The 15,572-nt window shown below is 41.4% G+C and overlaps 1 protein-coding gene across 2 annotated transcripts in view; it reads left to right on the forward strand.

Annotated features, from left to right (window-relative positions):
* The window catches only part of F9 (coagulation factor IX), a 42,777-nt gene that overhangs the window by 21,170 nt on the left and 6,035 nt on the right, over positions 1-15,572 (forward strand). For both annotated transcript variants that reach the window (XM_075539099.1, XM_075539100.1), the window contains 2 exons: positions 472-600; positions 3,000-3,205. In XM_075539099.1, coding sequence (XP_075395214.1) covers positions 472-600; positions 3,000-3,205 — 335 coding nt within the window. The remainder of the gene's footprint in view (positions 1-471; positions 601-2,999; positions 3,206-15,572) is intronic.

Here is a 15,572-nt window from a genome sequence, read left to right on the forward strand (position 1 = left end):
CACTTTATGAAACATTCAACAATCCACTGCCATTAGGTCGATTCTGACTCTAAATTGTGTATCTTCACGAGAGCAGACAGCCTCCTCTTTATCCTATGGAGTGGCTGGTGGGTTTGAAGTACCAGCCTTGAAGTTAACAACCCAATGCTTACCTAACAGCACCACCAGGGCTCCTTAGTAACAGCACAAAGCCAACATATTCATTTTAACTTCCAGCCAAGTACATTATTGCCATCACATTTAGGCCACATTGAGAATTTTATTTGTCCTGCCGAGGGTCGCTCTGAGTCAGAAGCAACTCAATGGCAATGAGTTTGGTTTGGTTTTCTCCTCTCAACTGAAGGCTGTCAAGTTTCCCACAATGCATGCCCCCAGCTTCTCTGGAACCTATGCATGAGGCAGTAGGATGCACCCACTTTTTAGAAATGCATGGGAGGTGATGCTATTGCTATTGACTCTGCTTTCTTTCAGATGCAACATGCAACATTAAGAATGGCAGGTGCCGGCAGTTTTGCAACAAAGGTGCTGACAACAAGGTTCTTTGTTCCTGTACTACAGGATATCAACTTGCAGAAGACCAAAAGTCTTGTGAACCAACAGGTCAACATTGAAAGCTTTTAAACCCTTTAAAGACGCATCCTTCATATATATATTTACACCTTCAACATTTCAACTAGCCAACAGAATTTTAATCCACTTCCCTTTGAAATCATAGAAAAGCTTTGTTGCTTGAATTAGACAAACTAATCTCCCAAATTGCAGCTTCATTTTCTAGATAAATTCTGGAAATGTCTACAGCCTGAATTCTTTTAAGCCTAGCCAGCTTGTTTTTTTTTCTTCCTGCCTTTGATATCACAAATAAAAAGATAATGGATTTTCCCCATGAACTTTTTGAAGCCGCCCCCCTTACTTATCTGTAATTTATTAAGTCTAATTAATATAGGGATATTGTACCATCAAAGATCCATACATGATTGATGGAATGATACGCTGCTTGTTCAAGGATGGTGAATTTTAAGCCTGATCCACTCAGGATCTGGCTGGTTTACTCTGATAAGAATTCTTTCATCTCCTTGAGTTGCAGGCTGAGCTTATATGCTTGGTGGCAGATTGGTGTCAACAATGATCAAGTTGTTTTAAGTTCTGCCAGACTGATCAACCCCATCAATCTACCCAGCAAAGGAAACAGGAATATTTCCCAATCCTGTCAACTATAGCAGCACATGGGCAACTGACTGGTGTGTCCAGAACATCTCCACTCTACACTCATATTTCCCTTCTCTCAAAATGAAAGTGGTAGAAATTTATATATATATATATATATATATATATATATATATATATATATATATATATATTTACATGCTGCATGATCAATTATGTTTGTTAAATGAGAGGCCTGTTAGATGTTAAAACCTCTCACTGCCACTGAATCAATTTGGAACCATTGTAACCCTATAGAACAGGGCAGAACTGCCCCTATGGGTTTCTGAAACTAGAGCTCTTCATGGGCGTAGAAGGCCTTGTCTTTCTCCCATGAAGCAGCTGGTGGTTTTGAACTGTTAACCTTGTGGTCACCAGCCCAACTCATAACCCATGACACCACTAGGGCTCCCTCTGTTTTATGTAAGCCAGATGTAATTTCTTTTTACATCCCCAAAGCCTGATAGCTTATTAAATTGGTACATGAGTTCCATACCTATCTCAGCATTGCACCAGGCAGAGGAAATTAAGGAAAGGACTTGAAGGCAGGAGTGCAGATGCTGCAAGCACAAGGAAAAGGCTTTAATGTTTTCAGTTCACCGACTGCCCTTCTGACCTCTTTCTGCACACACACTTCCTGAAAACTAGCCTACCTTGGGAAGAGGGAAAATAAAGGTTTTATCTTTTGAAACCAACCAGCCAGTTTAGGCAGAATATCACAGTGGTTAAACCCTTACAACCCTTTCTAAGGGAAATATACACCATTACAAACCTTTCTAAGGAAAACATATACATACTTTTATAGAAAGACCTGCCCTCCAAATACTGTGCTATATTGTGTTAGCAAATTAAGTAGGCCAAACCCCAAATAAGCTTATCTGCCTTCAATAATAATGGTCCCTTTTCTCCAGCTATAGTTGATGATTTATACTTATACATAAGAATTTTTCAATAATTTCCTGTTTTCCCAACCACATGCTGTCTTCACGATACTTTGCTGTGGCTGGTTGCTATAGAAATATCTGTTATAAGAAATGTGGCTAGGGGAAAAAAGTAAGAAATGAAAATGAAATATGAGGTGGCTTGACTTGACTATAAATTTCCTTTCGGATAGATCCCAATGGATCCGTAGGTTCTTCCTTTCTTCAGGAAATAAACCCACCAAAGATGAAAATGAGACCAGGTCTTGGGGGGATGCAGTTATACTAATCATATTAGGAATGCATTTGGTTACTATTTTACAGTAAGGTAACTAAATCACCATGACTTATCCCCAACAGACACCGGAAAGGTCTGTTTAGGTATCTGGAAGACATTCTGGTCTACCGAAGAAAGCCTGCTAAAAATGAAGCCGGAGGCATTCCATTTACCTATTTAGAGTTGCCAGTTGTCTTCGAACAGACTGTAATTCACATGTGACTTGGCGCCAATCATCAGAGCCCCATTCAGGGAGAGCACTTGGGACTAGAAGTGTTTTTAGGAAGATAACTAAAGAGAAAGTCCTTAGACTTTATGAAAGTCGTACCAAATTTGGTTCTGGGACACTTTTTCTATTTCCAATAAGATATGGATTCCTGGGCCAAAAGTTCTTTTCATGAAAAGTTTGAAAACTTCCCATAAAAATAACACAACCAACCTTTAGGTTCAGACCCTATTTCTGGATGCAATTGTGTGACTGTTGATGGCCCTGTTTCTCAGAAATGACAAGGATGGAACTGACGCTCAATTTTCATAATCCATGTTCTGTTTGCCAGTGAGGATATCAGAATACTAATTTTTTCCCCCTATTCTTTTAGTGCCGTTTCCATGTGGAAGAACTTCTGTCTCAAACGCTCCTCCAAAGCACAGTCGTTCTCAGGATTTTCTTCAAAATCTAGACTACGTAAATTCTACTGACGCTGAATTAATGTTCGATAATGTCACTGGGACTGCTTCATCAAGTTCAGATTTCAATCGTGTTGTTGGTGGACAAAGCGCCACACCAGGTCAAATCCCCTGGCAGGTACTCTATATTTTTGGTGTGTTATCCCTGGAGCTCAGCTGGCAAAGGACCAGCCCAGGTGGGAGGGTGAGGATAGCACACTGGAGTGAAAGAAGTATTTGGCAAGTTGTAGCATTAAGTAATATGAGGAGGTCCCCAGTGGTGGTCACTGGGGAGAAATTGAAGGACAGGTACCATACAAGGTGAGAAGAATTGTGACATTGAGGAAATAGCACTGCAGGATTTCAGAAATAGGGAGTAATTTTGAGTTTCAGTTGGAAGCGACGTCACAGGTGCTTGGGGTCAGGGTTTTACTTTAGGCTCAACTGCTGGCTGAATTGCTGGCAGTCAAAGTCTCTTGGCCAAAATAAGCCAGATTACTTTGAGGGACAGAGAAAAAGAGGAAGATGCTTGATGAAATGAACTGCCACAGTGCCTGCAAAAATGGGCTCAAACACAGCAACAACTGTGAGGACAGTGCAGGGCCCGGCAGTATTTCATTCTGCTGTGCGTCGGATCACTATGAGTTGGAAGCGACTCAACAACATAGAACAACAGCAACAGACTACATTTTGAATGGGATACAGGAAAGGACCCACGTATGAAGGCTTCGGACAAGAACTGAGTTTCTGAAATTAGCCTATAAGATAAGAGCTTGCTCCCAAGCTGTGGTTCGCAAAGCATGGTAGGTGGCATTAGAACAGCTCTGCAGTACATACGATGTTCGTTCTGCCTTTCTGTCTGTCTGTCTGTCTTTCTACATGTTTTGCTGTGTTTCGGAAGTAATCCATGGCCTTCATGCTAGCATTCCTCTCAGGGCCTTCCTTGGCCTTGGTCATGTTGTGCTGACTTCCTCCAATTTGTGCATTGCCATTCCCCTCACCATGCACTCATGTCATTGATCGAGTTAGTCATTTTTCCTACCTCCCATCAAATGTTTTATTTTTTCCTGTGTGCAATCTTTTCTTGTTTTTATTTTTCATAAGGGTCTCATACAATACTTGTCTTTTACAATTAACATGTTCACTCAGCATCATGTCCCCCAAATTCATGCATTTTGTGATATGGTTCGTGGATTCATCATTATTCTTTCCTGGTGTGTAGTATTCCATTATGTGCATGTACCAGAGTTTGTTCATCCATCGATGGGCACTCAACCTTATTTTCCACTTTTTTCTATTGTGAACAATGCTGCAATGAACATGGGCGTGTTTATGTCTATGCAAGTCAAGGTTCTTTTTTGCGGGGAGGTATATAACTAAGAGTGGCATTATTGGATCAAATGCCTGTTTTAGTTTTTTAAGGAAACATCATATATTTTTCCATAGTGGTTGCACTATTCTACATTCATACTAATGGTGCATAAGAGCTCTAATCTCTTTACAATTTTTCCAATATTTGCTTTGTTTTGTTTTTATTAGTTCCATTACTTTCACAATTGGATTTATATCTGGGTTCTCAATTCTTTTTCACAGGTTCAATGAGATGGCATCTCATTGTAGTTTGATTTACATATCTCTAATATAGGTTGGACTACTCACCATGAGGTTAGCAGTTCAAAACCACCAGCTGCTCCTTGGGAGAAAGATGCGGCTTTCTACTCCCATAAAGAGTTACAGTCTCAGAAATCCACTGGGGCAGTTCTAACCAGGACTACAGAGTCACTGTGAGTTAGCCTTAATTCAAGGGTAGTAAATTTGAGTTTAATGATACCCCAAGGAGCCCTGGTGATGTAGTGGTTTATGTATTGTAGTGCTAAGCACAAGGTAAGCAGTTTGAAACTACAAGCCACTCAGGGGGAGGGGGCAAGATGAGGCTTTCTACTCCTATAAAGAGTTATAGTCCTGGAAACCCACAGGGGGTAGTTCTACCCTGTCCTATAGGGCAGTGGTTCTCAACCTTCCTAGTACCTGGACCCTTTAATAGAGTTCCTCATGTTGTGGTGACCCCATATGTGGGCGTATCTGCATGTGGGTGGACCCACCTAGACATGGATAGAGGAGCAGTGTCTCTGTTCCCAAGACCGTCAGAAATACAGTCTTTGTCGAGCCCTGTGAAAACGGTCATGCGACACCCAAAGGGGTTGTAACCCACAGGTTGAGAACCACTGCTATAGGGTCACTATGCACCGGGAATGGATTTGATGGTTGTGAGTTTAGTTTTCTTGAGTTAATGATGCCCTTGTGATGCTGTTGGGTAAGCAATGGACTGCTAACCACATGGTGAGAAGTGCAAAACCACCTGCTACTTGGGGGGGGGGTGTATCCTCCTGTAAATATTTACAACCTCAGAAATCCAAAGCACTATAAGTCAGATTATTATGACAGTGTGTTGGTTTGTTGACTGAAAGGGCTAATGATGGCAAGCATTTGTCCATGAGTTGGTTAGTCACTTGAATATATTGTTTGCTGAGAAGTTTCTGTTTGTATCCTTTGTATGCTTTTAAATTGAATTGTGTTTCAGTTGTTAAAGTGTTGAAATATTATTTAAATTTTAGAGATTAGACCCTTTTGGAATATGTCATAGCCAAAAACTTTCCCGCAATCTGTAAGTTCTCTTTTTACTTTCCTGAAGAAGTCTTTTGATGAGCATAAAAATAGGTCCCATTTATCTAGTTTATCTTCTATTGTTTGTGCATGTTTAATTGTTTGGTATTCTATTTATGCTAGAATTAGCATGAAGGTCTTTGATTTAGGTCTTTAATCCACTTTTAGTTTACTGTTGTATATGGTGTGAGGTATGGTCATATTTTCATTTTTCTCTAGATAAATATCCAGTTTTCCTAACATCATTTTATGAAGAGATGGTCTCCTCCCTCATTTCAAATACTTTTTCTTAAGCAATGAAGTCCCCAAGGAATTCCAAAAATAGACTTCGGAATCAGTGGGCAGGGCATGGTACTTCACCAGATCCAATTGGGAAACATTCAGATGGGTCAGCAGAAAGATCTGGAACTATTTATAGGTCTTTTTCTTTTCTTTTTTTCTCTTTCTCATGTCTAGCCATATAAGATAGACAGGATAACCAATCCTGAGTAGAAAATAATGGCGCTCCGGCAGGACATGGGAAAGGAGGAGGTAGAAGAAAGGGATGGGGAGCCAACAAACCCAGGAACAAGAGAAAAATAAGAGATACAAAACCAATGGCAAGGAGGGCATAGAATGTTTAGTGGGGGGGGGGGGTTGATTAAGTGCAATGTAGCCAAGAGAAAGTACTGAGAGTGGAATGAAGATCAAACAGGATAGTGAGACAGGAGGAAAGTAAAAAGAAATAGAGGAAATAATTAGGAGGGAAAAGATATATCTGAATACAGGCATGCACACATGTAAATATATTAATACATAATATAGGGATATAGGTCTATGTACAGATATTTAAATGTTAAGTATTAAGGTACCACACTGGGTCTCTACTCAATTATTCCCTCAATGAAAGAACACTTTGTTCTAATAACACGGCATTCTGTGATGCTCAGCTTCCTGACACAATCACTGACGACAAAATGGGTACATAAGCAAATGTGGTGAATAAAGCTGATGGCGCCCAACAGATATAGCATCTGGGGTCTTAAAGGCTGAAGTTAAACAAGCAGCCATCTAGCAGGAAATCAACAAAGCCCACATGGAAGAAGCACACCAGCCTGTATGATCACGAGGTGGTCAATGAGATCAGGTATCAGGCATCGGAAGACCCCAAACAAACAAATATATCGATGCAAATGATGGGGATAGGAGTGGAGACCCAAAGCCCATCTGTACACAATTGGACATTCCCTCACAGAAGCGTCGCATGGAAGGAAAGAGTCAGCCAGGGTGCAGCATAACACCAACCAAACATACACCATTCCTGTCATTTTTTAATGCTTCCTCCCACCCACCCACCCTTTCATGACACAGTTCTACCTTACAAATCCAGCTAGACTGGAACATGTACACTGGTACAAATAAGAGCTCTACACGCGGAATCCAGGACAGATCAACCCCTCAGGAACAGTAATGGGAGTAGCAATACCATGAGGGAGGGGAAGGTGGGGGGAGAAGGGGGAGAAACTGGGAACCCACTACAACGATAAATGTATAACTCCACCTCCCTCAGAGGGATGAACAACAGAATGTGGGTGAAAGGAGACAGCGGATGGTGTAAGACATAAAAATATTAATAATTTATAATTTATTATGGATCCACAAGGGCTAGGGAAGGGTCTGGTGGGGGAGGGAAGGAAAAAAGAGGAGCTGATACCAAGGGCTCAAGCAGAAATATGTTTTGAAAATGATGATGTTAACATATGTACAAATATGTTTGATAAATTGATGTATGGATTATTATAACAGCTGTAAAAGTCCCTAATAATATTATTTATTACTTTTAATAAATAAATCAATCAAAGTCTTTGCCTTATGTTAAATATCAGCTGACCATAGATAGATAGAGTTAGGCCTGGGATCTCACCTCTTTTCTACAAGTTCATGTGCCTGCTCTTGTACCAGTACCAGGCTGGTTTGACTATTGTGGCTGTAAAGTATGTTCTGAGATCATTTAGTGTACAGCCTTCTATTACATTGTTGTTCATCGATAATGCTTTACTTATTATATAGGACCCCTTTCCTTTCCATATAATGTTGGTAGTTAGTTTTTTTCCCATGCCCCTAAATAATGCTATTGGAATTTGGATAGGGATTTCATTATATCTATATATCACTTTGAATAAAATTGATATTTTCAAGATGTTAAATCTTCCTATCCATTAGCATAATACTTTCTTCCATTTACATAGGTCTCTTTGGTCTCTTTCAGTAATGTTTTGTAGTTTTCTTTATGTAGACTTTTATATCCTTGGTTATATTTATTCATAAGTATTTTGTCTTTGGGGGAGCCATTGTAAAAGGTATTGATTTTCTTCTTAATATTCTCTTTGTTGTAGAGGAATCCAGCTGTTTTTGTATGTTGATCTTGTATACTGCTACCTTTCCTGTATACTCCCACCTTCCCCCTACCCTCATGGTATCACTACTCCCATTTTCAAATAGGGTTAGCTTTACTTCTTCTTTGCCAATTTGAGTGCCTTTTAATGCCTTATTGAATTTATAATACAATATTGAATAGGAGTGGTAATAAGAGGCATCTATGTCTCGTTCTCATTTCCAAAGGAATGTTTTCAGCCTTTCTGCTGAGAATAATATTGGCTATTTGTTTTGTACACACTCTCTTTATTATTAATTCCCCTTCTATTCCTATTTTTCTCAGAGGTCATATTGGCATATAATTCACATATAATACAATAGTTCAATCTTATTGAAAAAGAGTTGTACAATCATCACCACAAAAATGTTATAACATTTTATGTATTGTATTCATTGTTATTAGCTCCCCATTTCCCCCCCCCCAATCTCCCCTGCCATAACTCCAAGAATCCATTAATCCAATTACTGTACCTATAGATTTACCTATCCTGGACTTCATACACAGAACAACATACAAAAAACAATAACAAAATGAAACAGAGAAAAACCTCAATCAGAAAGAAAACAGGAACGAATAAACTAAAACATTTAAAATGAGTCGAAAGGGATATCAAATGATAAGGTATTGAATTTTAACCTACCTGCATCTGCAATAATCTACTTTAAAATGCACTCTGCATGATTGCAAAGCTACTCACATCCCTGGTCTATGGTCAGAGGAGATTGATGGAAGGCTTAAACCATGTGTTTCCCTTATTTATTTATTTTTAATCAGAAATGAGTACTGGGCTTTATCAAAAGCTTTTTCTGCATCAATTAAGATGAGCGTGTTATTTTATTTTGTTTAATTTATGTGGTGGAATATGTTGATTGATTTTATGTTGAATCATAATTACATAATGGGTATGAATCCCACTTGGTGATGACACATTATTTTTGATATACTGCTGATTTGTCGGCTATAACTCTTTTGATAGTTTTTGCATCGATATTCATGAGGGATATTGATGCATAATATTTTTGTGGTATCTGTACCTAGCTATTGCATCAGTGTAATTTGCCAGTGTTCCTTCTTTTCTGCACTCTGAAATACTATGAGTAGTTTTGAGGTGAACTCTACCAGGAATATTTGGTAGAATTCTCCAGTGAAGCCAATGAACCAAGGCTTTTAGGTAAGTGGATGTTGGAAGTAGGGGGTTGTTATTATCTTTTCAATGTTTTCTTTTGTAATGGGTCTGTTTTCATTGGGTGATACTTTGGAAGTTGGTTATCAGGAATTTCTTCTGAGGTACCTCTGGGTGGACTTGAACCACAAAACTTTAGGTTAACAGTTGAGCTTTTTAGGGATACAAAACCCTGGAACTCATCCCAGACTTACTGAATCATAATCTTGGGGAGTGGGACCCAACCATCTGCATTCTAACAGCCCTCCAGGTGGCTCTAATGTACATAAGATGAGCCAAATTGTTACAGAAGCCAATGGCCAAGTCACCAAATAGCAGAATCAGAGTACCTAGTTCCACATTTCTCCAAATGTGATCTGCAAATGACCTAAATGAAAGCACATTGCTCTCTTTACTGATGGACGACAATTACCAATGGGCATTACTGAAGTGGCAACCACTGGCCCAAGAACTAGATTTTTAGCAAAGTTGGGGTGACAGGTATAGCCTGAGTATTCTGTCAGAAGGAGTGGTCCCTGAGACATGGAGTTGTGCTCTCCATTAAGACGATCACTAGCCACATGCAACTACTTACATTACATTACATTACATTGCCATGAAATAAAATCAAAATTCCACAATAGCCTCATTTCGAGTACACAATAGCCACGTGTTACTGGTAGCTGCTGTGTTTGAACAGATAGAATATTTCCATCACTGCAGAAAGTTCCACTAGGTTAAACCCGAATCACTTTAACATCACTAGAATTTTCAGAGACCTGATTGTCTTCCATCATCTCTCCAATAAAACAGATGTTGAGCATATATCTAGGGCAAGGGTTGGCAGACTTTTCAGATGGAAGAGCCAATTCTGTCCCTCACAACAATTTAAAAATTGCTCAAGTACCATAAATATATTTTTACAAACAAGTGAAATCACCATTATCTCAATCCTATCCTTTAATTTTTTTTTTTCAATTTTACTTCAGAGCCATGTGTCTGGACTGAAAGAGATCCTGGCTGGGTAGAGAAGGCTCTTTCCAAACACTGGATCAGTCATGGTCACAGGACCAAGTGGCTCTCCAAGTGTCTCTTGAGGTGTGAACTTGAAAAATTGCCCTACCCCTGGGAGTTAGGTCATGATCACTTCTTACCTTATTCCACGGTGTTCCCCTGCATATGCTAGGACATCAGAAGAAGCTTCCCAGAAGCTCCTAGAGTTCCGGCAGCTGTGCCCTCTTTACTGAGACAAAAGACTTAAGGAGAGATGGGGACCAACCAAAGGATGCTATTTCTTGTTTACCCTCCACAAACCCAGCAGGGGACCTAAGGAGCCCCAGGAAAACTTGGGCAGAGGAGCAAAACTCTGGGTGCAGTGAGGGGCAAAGGGGTGCACTGGACAGGAACAGCTGCGTTTCCTAGTCAGCCCATCTCTAGGAGTTCCTGGGTGGCACAAACGGTGTATGCGCAAGTGACTGCTAGCTGCAAAAATGGGTGATTCCAAGCTACCCTGAGCCACCTGGGAAGACAATGATCAGCTTCTGAAAGGTTACCCTCAAACCCACTGCCACCAAGTTGAGTCTAATTCATGAGCACACTTTAGAGCAGAGTAGAACTATTTCATAGGGTTTCTAGAACTATAAGTCTATACCGAGATGGTTCTCAACCTTCCTAATGCCGCAACCCTTTAATACAGTTCCTCATGTTGTGGTGACACCCCCAACCATAAAGTTACTTTTGTTGCTACTTCATCACTGTCATTTTGCTACTGTTATGACCCCTGTGAAAGGGTTGGTCCACCCCCAAAGGAGTCACAAACCACCGGTTGAGAACCACCGCTTTAAGGCAACAGAAAGCTTCATCTTTCTCCCAGTAGCTGCTTGTGGCTTTGAACCACCAATGTCAGAGCTTGCAGCCCAACATGTTAACCCGGTGTACTTCCTGGTTACAAGCTTAAATATCCTATGAACATATGGGGTCGGTGCAAAACAGAATCGACTCTATGGCCACCACCAGTAAAAGTATTGGACATCAGATAGAAGGAAAATCAAAGCACCAATACTAAGGGATCAAATAGAGTCGTGGTAGCATTGTCCAGCAAGCACAGTACTGCTAATCTATTCTGACTCGTAGCGAGCTCTGGTAGGGGAATCTGTTACACATTGGGCTGCTAACCACAAGGCCAGCAGTTTGAAACCACCAGGTGCTCCGCAGGAGGAGGATGAAGCAATCTGCTCCTGTAAGTACTTACAGCCTCAGCAACCATAATTAGGGGTCAGGAATGGATTGGAATTCTGACTCATAGTCACCCTGCAGAGCAGAATAGAAGTGTCCCTGTGGGTTTGAGGCTATAAACCTTTACAAAGAGTAGAAAGCCTCATCTTTCTCCTGGAGAGGCTGCTGCAGACTTTGTGGTTAGCAGCCCTGTGTGTAGCCTGTTCCCCAGCAGAGCTCGCTATGAGTCAGAATGGATTAGCGGTGCAGTGCTACCAAGGCTCCTACTGTGTGACCTGCTATGAGTCAGAATCCACTTGGGGGCAGTGAGGAGTTGGCATTGTCTTGATGGCAGTGGTTTGGTGTTATTCTACCAGAGCACCTCTATGAATAGCTGAAAAGGGAGCGATTTGAAAAAAAAGTTCTGACTAGGTGCCCCCAACCCTGCCACCTGACAATTCTGAGCACACACAAACTAAGAGCTTTAGTCTGTTTTTTGCTTTGGATTAAGATCTGTCTGGTCTTGTACGTGAAGTAGCCTGTCTTTTTGCTTTCTGTCTTATCACGAGCCTCAGTTCTGTGGTGGCCACATGTATTCTACATTTAATAATGGGAAGATCCGTACATTAGATTGAAAACAAAAACAAGCCCAGAAGCCAAATAGTTGAGCACTTTAGCTTTTGTATTAGGTTGTATCATGCGCAATTTCCAATATTTGTTCCTTTTTAACCTACAGAAAATGTCTAGGGAAGCAGTCGGTCTATTCCTTATTCTATTCTTGGCCTCAACCGTCTTTAAACGTCTTAGCATTTTCCCAAGTCTTGGCCTCCCTTCCTTCAGCTTTGGCCTGAAGCTATCCTTAAAGGGGCCTACTGCCCTTTATCCTGTATCTACCTTCTCAAACCCAACCCTTTCCCTTCAATGGGGACACACATCAGTGGCAGACGGCATTTAACATTGCCATATGAATGAACTAGCATTTTCTCTTTCCTTTTTATGGGGCTTGTGGGGAAGTATACCTGAAGGTCTTAAGACTGTAGATCTTCACTTGGAACTGATAACTCTCTAGTATGTCTAGCTCTGATAACCAAGTCCCAAGCAAGAGACAAAAAAGCCTAGTCTGCGTCATCTCCATTTGCCCTGCACAGCTCATTCAGACCAAAGACATACACTACTTTTCTGTATGTTCTAAGAATCCTTGATGAAATCTATTCTAAGGACTCATGTAGTTAATGACTGAAAACCAAAAGTGAACAATCCCCAAGGAAAGCTCAGCACCTGTGGACGTCTAACAAGCTAGCAGCATACTTCTGTGCACATACGCATCATGCAGAAACAGGTTTGATTCGTATGAAGGATAGACTGTGTGCAAAGAGAGGAAAACTGGGGAGGAGAGGGAGAATGAGGTTTGGTCAAAATCCCAAGGAAGGACCAGGTTCAAGTTTAAATATTCAGAAGAGAATAGGACAACAGCAATTGTTGTGTGTTGTCTTTAGTCGATGACGAACATCAAGAACAGATGTGTGAACCTATGTTTGTTTTGGTTTGGGTTTTGCCCTGTCCTGGTTGGGGATTGGACCTTCATGATACGAAGCGTTTTGTTCTGTTATTGTTGTTGTTTCCTTCCCCTTTGCCCAAGTTGAATTAGTGCCTCCCCTTGAATTTACAAAGGGTTTTTTTGTGTGTGTAAATGTATGTTTAATGAGTACATATGGATATGTTTGTGTGAGAAAGAGAGAGCACAGGCTCTTGTTAGGATGTGGCAACCATGAAGCTTTCGGACAGATGAGGACTCAACCTCCTTGCTGGGAACACAGGCTTTCCCATTTCCCCAGCATTCACCAAAATGATGTCTTACAGGAACTTGTCCTTGGCCCAGTAAGCAGCTCATCCCCACAAACAGCTAATATTTAGAGAGCTGTGATCCTTAGGGAGCCAAGCAAACATTCCCAAAGCAAGTAATTTTTAATATCTTCAAATGTAAATATATTTTACAGCTTTTGCTAAGCAAAGGTGTTTACTAAAACGTCTAATACTAAGCAGGAATTGGACAAGAATGCTATCCAGGGTCCACAGCACACAACCATATTTCTCACCCATCCACCAGAAAGTACCAGAAGCCCCAGGTGGAAAAGCTTGGGCAGAAGTCAGATGAGCTATATCAGGCTGGCCTCTGTGCCCAGGGGCTGTGGAGGGCAGGCTGGCCTAACTCACTAAGCTGAGGGATGATCGTACCCAGCGGCCAAAAGAACAGTACCATCACGTGCTGGCCCCAGCATTCCATTGTAATCATCAGGATCAGGGCAAAGCCAAACCCACTGCCATCATGTCAGTTCCTGGTCTTTTTCCCTTGGAGCCAACTAGTTGGTTCAAACCACTAACCTTTTGGTTAGTGGCTCTGTGCTTAATCCAAGGCACCACCAAAGTCCCTTAGTAGAAAAAAAAACCAAATCCACTTCCACTGAGTTGCTTCTTACTCATAGCAACCCTATAAAGGGGTTCCAAGGCTTTGCCCATCGCGACAGATGCAGACAGCCTTACCTTTCTCCTGTGGAGCACCTGGTAGATGTGACTCTCTGGCCCACTAGTTCCCAGTCCAACACATACCCCCAACCCATACCCAACATGCCATCGGGACTCCTTTAGTATAAAGCCAGACTCACGGCCATCCAGTTGATGCTGCCTCATTGCGACCCTATAGGCTAGGACAGAAGTGTCCCCTGTGGGTTTCAGAGACTAACTCTTTACAGGCAGCGTTGCCCAAAACTGCTTCATGATGAACATTACCTGGGATTAGGGTCGTCCTCATGGATTTACGCTCTGTGGTTACCATCTGAAAAGCATTCTCAGGATAGGGTTCTATATATTTTATTATATTTCACATGAAAGTTTACATCATAAATTATATGCCCATCTAACAAATTCTATACAACTTGTTCCACGACATTGGTTACGGTTTTCATAGTGTCAACACTCTCATCATTTCCATTCTGTTTGCTCTATTTCCATTCACGTCGCATCCCTGTCCCTCTTTAACGGCGCACCTATGTTTTAGGGTAAATGTTGATTATTTGGCCTCATCTGGTTGCTATTGGAGGAAGCGCATTCCTTGTGAATATTGCTGTTTATTTCATAAGCCAATCTGATTTGGGGATAAAAGGTGACCACTGGGAGTTGCTTCGGATCCCAGTGGAAAGGGTATTTTAAGGGTGATAGTCTCAAAAACTCCTCTAGTGCCCATCGGTCCGGGGAGTCTGACCCTTTCCAGGAATTTTCGTTTTCCACTGTATTTTGCTCCCTTTCTATCCAGGACCTTCTATTGTGTCCCTTGCCCAGAACTTAGGTAGTGAAGCTGGGCACCATCTCATTCTTTTGGTCGAGGGCTAGATGAGGCCATGACTCATGTGGCCTTTTAGTTCTGTGGACTAGTTTCACCTTTGGGTGTTTTAGTTCCTTCATTCACTTCTTTTCCAGATGAGTAGAGATCGATGATGGTTTCTTACATAGCTGCTCACAAGCTTCAAAGACCCTCCTCTCTAAACTAGGAGGTCTTTGTGAACTAAGTTGTGTCAGTTAGCCAGGTTGTCCCCCAAGACTACAGTCCCGAGCCTTCAAAGAACTTAGTTTTGCCTATGTAGTCTGTAACTGGGTCTCCCATGGGGTTTGTTATACTTATGATATATGAGGGGTGGTCGAAAGGTTCATAGGGAAGGGGGATTGGAAAACAATGTAAGTTTTCGACAAAGCCTCTTCATCTATAGGATGCATGTAGACTAGCATGTACATGACACCAACAGACACACATGTACCTACACACCCATGTACTTCCAGGTACCTGCCCATCTGTCTTACGAGGCTTAAGCATCTCATCTTGGCATTTTCATTTTATGAATAAAGTCAAGTGGGACTGTTGAAAATGAACATAGGTTCTCCGTCTCCCCATTCCTCTGGCCCCTGGGACCTCCTCCCTACCCAGCCTTTCCTTTCCCCATGTCTGCCCAGCAGCCACTGCCACTTGCCGCTTTCTGACATGGCAGACCCTACCCGTAC

Source organism: Tenrec ecaudatus, chromosome X, assembly GCF_050624435.1.
Source record: "Tenrec ecaudatus isolate mTenEca1 chromosome X, mTenEca1.hap1, whole genome shotgun sequence".
NCBI classification, from domain to species: Eukaryota; Metazoa; Chordata; class Mammalia; order Afrosoricida; family Tenrecidae; genus Tenrec; species Tenrec ecaudatus.